The 8,422-nt window shown below is 37.4% G+C and overlaps 1 protein-coding gene across 1 annotated transcript; it reads right to left on the reverse strand.

The window, feature by feature from the left end:
* Window positions 1-2,372: 2,372 nt before the first annotated feature.
* Window positions 2,373-8,104, reverse strand: LOC150079173 (uncharacterized). Its single transcript, XM_090382981.1, has 2 exons — window positions 7,995-8,104; window positions 2,373-2,955 (listed from the first exon to the last, which is right to left on the reverse strand). Exon 2 carries the CDS (start codon window positions 2,946-2,948, stop codon window positions 2,373-2,375), a length of 576 nt encoding a protein of 191 aa, XP_090239107.1. The 5' UTR covers window positions 2,949-2,955; window positions 7,995-8,104.
* Window positions 8,105-8,422: the final 318 nt, after the last annotated feature.

The raw sequence follows: 8,422 nt of genomic DNA on the forward strand, positions 1-8,422 counted from the left end.
AGGATTTTAGAAGCATGAGCGACTAAAGCCGTACTGCTCGGGGAATACTGTCTGTAAATTGCTCTGGCCGATTTTCTGTTTTCTGGACGAAAAACCCGAGTTTCCTGGAGAAAAAACCATGCTACCCTCGCCTGAGACCAACTAACTCAGCCACATTGTGAAAAAGGTCCATAAAAATTCCTAACGTCATCGACGGGACTTGAACTCAGGTCTTTTCCATCCGGTGCGGGGAGGACGGCGATTCTACCAACTGTGTTAACCACGAGGATTTTAGTGTTGTGGGGAATAAAGTCAACAAGGAGAATCTCCCTGAAAGATGTCTTCCATGATCTTCCCACTAGCCGTGTTGAAATTCTTTAGAGTGGACGACCGCTTATGTTACCACTGTAAGGATTCTTGCTTCGTTTTTGTATCCCAGCGATGGACAGCGTTCTGGTATTATTTAAAAATGTTCAAATTTTTATCCGATTTTCTTTCACAAGCGGAGTAAACAACTTTCAGCAAGAACTCGAAGAACTTGACAAGAACTCGGTCTTCATCTATCAGCAAGAATTCAGTCTTCTGTTCAACTGCTTTCTCCAGAACTTTACACGATATGGCGAAGGAGCATATTGGCCATATTTAATATAGTATACACGGCTCGTATATACGACAGCTTCTCGTGAATTTCCTTGGGAGACTTGCTGCCTTTGGTGAGGAATTTAATGATCGCTCTGTATTCAACGTCTTCAGATTCATTTTACTTGCAATATACGGAACACGTTAGCTTTTTAATGCATTTGTGCGTAGTACGTAACGTTAACGTTAAAGACGTGTCATAATAAATTAACAAAAATTGAAGGTTCTGGGCCATTATTTTTAGAGTAAAATAACTATTCTAGTGCTCTCATAATTTCTGCAGGTCTAAAAATTCCTTTAAATACTTTTCAAAAACAAGGACTGTGAAGTTACATCTGAATAAATGTTCAACAATTCATCCAAATCGGAACGAATGTTTAATTTGAATTCATATTTTTAGTTTATATTTGTAATCCTACGCATATAAAGCATCTGAGCGTGTGTGATACATTCTTGTGTTGCTTTTTATTTCTGTTCGAACTGTCATTTCTTGCCTTTTCTAGCGATTTGTGAACTATAATTCTAGCATATCTTTCCATCAAACTGCAAAATTGAAGTTTTGTGGGAAAATATGCTAGAAGGGCTTCGTATGAAGTCTTTATATCTTCAATAGAAACCAAACAAAGGCACTTGTATATAATCTGCTAAGTTACCTCACACAGGCAATCCTTCAGTGCCGGCTAAAATAACTTGGAGCTTGGGTATCACAAGTGGATGGTATCATTACTGGTGAAGAGCAAAAGCAGATGACCCTCGTTGAACTGCTTGTGATATTCTTCCGTTGTTATTTTGTTAACATATGGATTACCATACACCGCCTGCATCTTGTGATTCTCTCTCTTCGGGCTGACATCTCTCGGCACCAAATTTGGGCAGTAATGAAATCTCATATTCATTATCTATAGATCACGCGGCTTCTTTCTCAAACTCGCCACGTAACTAACTGACATTGTAGTCGATACTGCTGGAGATATTGGAATTATAGCCGAACGGGTTTCTGTTGAATCTACCTTTTTATTCTAAACATTCTGCATAGATTATGAAAGCGAGTAACAGTACTGTTTAGCACGATTTATCCATACTTTTTTTCAGTTTTACTGTAATTAAACCTATAAAAATTGGGGGGGGGAGAACCCTTTCCCTCTTGAATAAGAAATAATAAGTAAATCAATGGAGATAAAATATTAATTGTATTATTATTAATGACATTTCGGAGGGAAACATATTCTGGTTCAGCTGCTACCAAATCATTAATAAATTGCCACTTTGGGGTGTCCATAGTTGTTATCTTCTTGAAACATCGCTCATTGTATCATATTACATCTTTTCTTTGGGGGGGGGACACCCTTAATTCCCACTTTCAATCTCTTCGCACATCAACATTATATTGTGTAGGCAAATTCTTCTAGAAAAGTATTTTACAGTTAAACCAAAACTGTTAGGCATGAAATTAATAAACATCCAGAGCAAGTTTTATTTTTAACAAGTTTTTATTTAACTATGGTAACAAATAGATATACACATTGGCTGTTGTCCCACTTTGCATCTCGTAGTCAGAAATATTTTAGAATTATTCTCGGCATATTTCATATTTAATCCCACCACTGTACAAGGGACAAGACTAGAAGCACTGACTTAAAATGTAATAAACAGTTCATCCGGTTTTCACACTGATCACTGAGAGAGCGAGCATCCAATACATCGACTTCCGTTTTAACAGCGTTCACTCTTTGCTATTATTCTGTTGCAGAGCTCTAATCTATAATCGGGTATTCTGTTCCGTCCCTTGCCCTGTTCTCTTTGGCCTCTTCGTGTGCCGCTTTACTCTCCTTGATCAAATCTTCCATGTACCGTATGTACCATATTGCCATTCGAAGGGTTTCTACTTTGCTGATTCGTTTTTCCTGTTCTTTGTTGCTCAACGGCAGGTGGCTTCTCAGTCTCTCAAATCCGTCGTTCACATTTCTCACCCTTTGTCTTTCGCGCTCATTGCGACGACGTATAAACGAAGGCTCTAGCCAGTACTCATAAGACACATAGGGACCGGGCAAAGGAATTTTGCACTCGGGGGCGAATGGGTCTGCGGCTCTGTTAGCGCTGTCGCTGTCTTCGTCGTCTTCTTCATCTTCGGCATCTGCAGAGTCACCGGGAAGTGCGTAGAAGTTGGCAGGAGGCCGGTCGAAATAGTTCACTAGCGAATAATGAGATAGCAGTTCATTAGGCAAATTCGAGGCAATTCCTAACCCAAGCGGGTCAGGCTCAGTGGTGGCAGATTCAGGAAGAGGAATCGATGCAAGGATGGTGTATTCTGCAACCTCTTCAGACGCCATGGAGGACCTAAAGTAAAAAGAAAGGAATTTGCTTGTAAGAAAGAAATTCTACGTCAGTTTGTTGCTGAATTATAATTTAAAAAGATTCATGCTTTTGTTATCTTTAACAACATAACTACATTAATAATTATTCAGTCAGTAACGATATGAATACATAAACACATCAACACTGACACTAGACTACCACTATTTGATGTTTTTATCAATTGCGCATCGTGCCAAGTACCATCAGATGTCAGTGGTCATAAATAACATCAGAGCACGGCCTACGAAGAGCTGTTTACTTTTTCTATTTATTTATACATCAGCACACATAACAAAGAGAGTTCTTTTTTAAATGCATTATTAAGAATTCAAACATATAATACAGAACATACAATATCTTGAAATCAAAGGCTAATCGTATAAAAAGAAAAGAGACCATAGTAATTAACTTGTTCTACGCAGAAACATTGGACACACATTGGACCTGTTTTCTGTTTGTTTAATAACAGAATCTATTTCAGTCTCGAAACGAGATTAGAATATATCAAATCATCCCCGCCCCCAGCACACGAAATACTTCCTTTTATGCAATATAAATTTCCTTTGGATCGAGTTGTCAACTCAAAAATTAATGGGCATGTATGTGTTGGATAAGTGGGCTAAAATGCAGCGGTAAATACATTTGTATATTATATTAAATCCATGATTCGCATCAATTATACAAGCATTAAGCGGTAAAAAGAATCGAAACAAACCACCCACACATTAAATAAAACTGCGAAGTAGAGCAATAGCTGCGATTTAAGGAATAAAATAAAAATAAAGCGCATGCCTTCGGTACTCAAGAAAATTGCCTGAAGTTATCTAAGCCATCAAGACTGGAAGATTCCAGCGTACAGTTAATCATATTAACTTACAATAAATTGATTCTTGTTATGTTCGTTGTAAAAACATAAAAAAAACTCATAATTTAGTGTTTCTAGACGTAATGGGAAATCCAGTTTCACTTAATAGTGAAGAATGAGCAAAACACCATTACGTCGTTTGTAAAGGAACCATATGGCATGGTGCTTTCTTCGTTCACTTTAAGGAACAAACATATTTCTTTCCAAGTATCTGCGATTGTCATTGTGATAAGAACAAAATGAATCTGTACTGACGAGAAAGATTATTTATTATTTAAGTTGAAAGCATTAACAAGGCATAAAATTTAGTTTTAATATAGTATTTTGGAAGGGGTTAACGAATCATCCTTTGAACGTGGTGAAACTTGCTCTTTCCGCCCTTATTTGAACAGGAACCACATGGGTCGCGTTTAACAAATTTAAGACTGAAAGTACAAATTTAAGACTGAAAGTATCTGGTTTGTACAACTTTTTGTAACCTGTGCGTGCTGAGATAATAATTCGCCAGCAGTTTCCCGCTGCAACTGGCAAACTATATTAATCAGCAGTCGGTATGTTGCATTGTCAAATTGAACTGAATTTTCACCCTATCTATACGACTAATTCTTGTTAGTGTCATCTCCTATACAGGACCAGTCCATTATAAACAATGTCCTGGATCTCCTGAAATCTTAATGGTGTTCCTTATTTTTGGGACAGCTATCTTACACGTTCTGTAAAAATAATAAAAATTATTATTTTTAGCAGGAAAATTACCAGTTCTCAAATTAAAATTGATTCTACCCAGAGTGTCGGATTCAGATTATTTTTCTAGTGGGAGGGGACATCATAACGATAATGATATAATTTATTCGAGCTCTGGTAGGAATTGATTTTCCCTTACTGGGTACGTCATTAACTCTACCTAATATCACTGGCTCGAGATAATTATCACTTTTTTTTTAGAAGAAGAATTATGGAAATAAATAAGAGAAGTAATCAAAATTTCTTTGACAACATTAACTTCATTCAAGTTAAAAACGTTTATGCTAAGTGAATCCAAAGATAACCTTCGTTTATCCAAAGATAACCTTCGTAGGGCTTAATTAAGAGTAATTTTCAGAATAACACTGAAGCGTTAAGATAAGGAAAGTCTTAAGAATTTTAGGAACTACGTGTGGTTCAAGGAAGTCCTTTTCATATCTTCGGCTATTCAAAACTTCAGTTGTGATTTCCTGTACTGTGTACAAGTACTAATGAGGTGAATGGTATACCAAAAGAACCAGGCTATTGAAAGATGACTATTAACCGGTTAAGTCACTTTTATGTCATTCCGTCAAAGCCTATCAGTTCTTCTCTGACAAGGTGCCAATAAGAACCGACACAAGTGTACCGAATGGCAAATGGTTTCGTATGGTTGGTTAATAGTCACCTTTCAATAGCCTGATTCGTTTGGTATACCATTCACCTCATTAGTACTGATACATAGTACAGGAAATCGAAACTGAAGTTTTGGCTAGCCGAGGATATGAAAAGGACTTCCTTGAACCACACATAGTTCCTAAAATTTTTTAAGGCTTTCCTTGTCTTAAGTTCCTGCCCTTTCCTGCTCTTTGAGTGGACCGGGGTTAAAGCCCGTGACTGCTAAATACGATTAAAATTTGTATTGATTGATTTATTGTAAACACCACTGACCTGGTGGTCGTGTCGGAGTATAAACAAGAACATTACATGAGGGGGGAGGCGGGATAAAGGAAAACCAAACTACCAAAATTAATCAAAACTAAAGTTATTGTTACTTGTATAAATCAAAATACAACTGAATTATAGTTGATGTTTTAACATAAATAATCGACTAACTGAAAAAAAAAAAAAATGCATCAGAAGCTAGCGCAAAAATACAGTTGATCAAAGAATGTGTACCGTATTATAAGTATGAACAGCAGGCTGTACTAGAGACCCCTACTCGCAGACTATACTGTAACCGAGCCATAATAACGGACCAGACGGTCCCGCACAACAGATCAGAAATCATCCTCATCGACAAGAAGGAAATGCTACCTACCTGATCGACATAGCAGTGTACCGAACATCAGCAACCTCTAGAAAACCTATGAGGAAAAGATCAGGAGGAACACAGACCTAAGACAGGAAGTCAAAAAAATGTGACATACGGAAAAAGTAATGACCATCCTGATCAGTGTCAAACACCTGTACGGTCCTAAAAAGCCTCCATACGAACCTAGCTGCAATAGTCCTCCCAGGAGAACACTTACATGGAATTCCAGAAAGCTACAATTCTGAACACCTGTAGGACAGCAAGAAAGTTCCTCAGGCAGCAGTAACAATAGTAATAGTAACCGGCCATAACCAACCATCCCTTGCATTTGGTAGCAGTACGCGTCACAGGATGGAAAAAAAACCTTACAAAGGAGAAACAGTTTAAATAATAATAATGGTACAGTTTGCATCGTGGACCTTATATCCACTTCCCAAAAGGAACGTCCACAGCTATTGATCTTTTAATCTGCTCTCCAGCATTATTTCCAAGCATCGCCTGGTCAAGTTTAGACAACCCACCCAGTAGTGATCACTACCCAACCGTTGCAAACTTCGAAAAATTAGTACACCAGAGACAGAAACCCACATAAAATGCAAATTCACCAAAGAAAATTGGATCATTTTTACTTCTAGTATCTCCTTTAATGATCAGATCATAAAATCCCAACCAAATGATGATCTATACTGACCATATGGAGTTAGTAAAATGAATGAATGAGGAATTTTCACTGTTATAAAGAATTTCAGAACTAGGGGCCATAAATTCATAAATTCAAAATAATCTTTGGTGAATCGAGAGAGAAACAGCACCGTATTTAGCAGTCACTGGCCAGAACCCCTTCCACGTACGCTAGAAAGTTATTATAAAAGTATATTTTTTGCGCACTTTATTTACATGGATGATTATTACGGTATTTTGTTGCGCAAAACAAAATGTAATAATCATCCATATGTCAATAAAAATTAGTATTCTATCTCTGATGCGTATAAGTTAGACCATAAAAGTTAAAAAGAAACGATATAGGTGAAGCTATTTCCAAGGTAAAAGGCCAAGTATCGCAATGTAAGAAATGAATTATAGAGCTAATCTTGGTGGCAACAGTACGTCGAGCACCAAATAAAAACATCATAAGTTGAAAATATTGGTAATTATAATCTATATATATCTAAGATTATTAATAAACCTCTTCACGTTCCTCATAACATTTACTAGACATATTATCCCTTTCTTACGAAAGAAAAATCATTCCCCGATGGAATTCCTGATTTTCTTTGCTCAAAACAGAAATAGATGACCTTCCAAACACACAAAAAGCATCATTTGAGTTATCTCTGCGCCACTCTGTAATTAAGTGAACGAAGAAAGGAAAGTTCGATTCTTTTTCCAAGCTCTGAAGTCCCCCTAGTTGTTCATTAGTAACAGTTGATTTCCGGGAATTTACGTTTTTCCCCTTTAAAAATTAACAGAACAGACAGTTATGTCGGTTAACAATCTGTACATTAAGAATAGATGTGGTGTAAGTGGGCTGCCTAAGAGAATGAGATTACAGATGAGGAGAAAATTGAATGACCTTTGGCAGATCCAGATATTTAAAAAGAACTTCAACCGGGAGCGAAAGATTGCCATGTTCTATTTGTTGGCTACTTATTCTATTTTCCGTATCATTATTTTCTTCCCTTTATGTATTCGATTAGCCGTGGATTCAACTTTATTTTCAAGAAGAGGGGAATTTCGTAGTACGATTATAACTGTCCGAAGTTGTGGAAAATTACTTGTTTACCTAAATATTACCGATTTTCGGTCTTATTTTATGCATATAGATGAAGGTGAGTAATTTCCGATCGCATACACTGTACACGGGATGTACTCGTGACGAAATGCTCCCTAATGCAGCGCTACACGAACTGTTTTTTGAAGGTCGTTTCAATTTCCGAATTCATCGAAGAATTTTTAGATTAAGACTGCAAAATTGGCTCTCATTTTTGGAAACTGGGCCGAGAAATAGTGGCACGATTATCCCTGAAGAAACCACGCGTTGCCCAAATTGATTAAATTTTAAAATGCACGCGTATCTAATTGCGATATTACAGAAGAATAATTAAAAGTCTGTTTTACCTTTGATGCCGAAGGAAATTCTCTGATAAACTGTGGTATTCAAATGAAGTAAAGTAGACCCGGGGGTCCTCGGTAACTGCTATATTTTAGCGTGAGGCGTGTATGGCGGGTAGGTCCCTACTACGTTTACTTACGTAGTGCTCTATCCGGAGGTACAGTAGTTGCACATGCACCTGTATTAGCGCAAACGAAACTTGAACCTATTTGTTATCTCGCTGGCGTTTGATCTGTCTGTAATAGTCGGTGTGGATACAGGTGACGAATGTCCTCCATGGAAGGGGACAGTTATTCATCTGTCCACGCCCTCTCATCCGTGACGTCAGAATTATTTCGTTAAATTGATCTAAGCGCACGGAATGCCGATTCCGGTGGATTGTCAGAGGATAAAATTAACAGTTTTTTGTAGAGCGCACCGGATACAGTGTTTA

The sequence above is a fragment of the Mastigoproctus giganteus genome, chromosome 10 (assembly GCF_048544385.1).
Source record: "Mastigoproctus giganteus isolate SK-2022 chromosome 10, ASM4854438v1, whole genome shotgun sequence".
NCBI lineage: Eukaryota > Metazoa > Arthropoda > Arachnida > Uropygi > Thelyphonidae > Mastigoproctus > Mastigoproctus giganteus.

Excerpts from the sequence above, each read along its gene's own strand:
- LOC150079173 (XM_090382981.1), bottom strand. The coding sequence starts at position 2,948 with ATGGCGTCTGAAGAGGTTGCAGAATACACCATCCTTGCATCGATTCCT.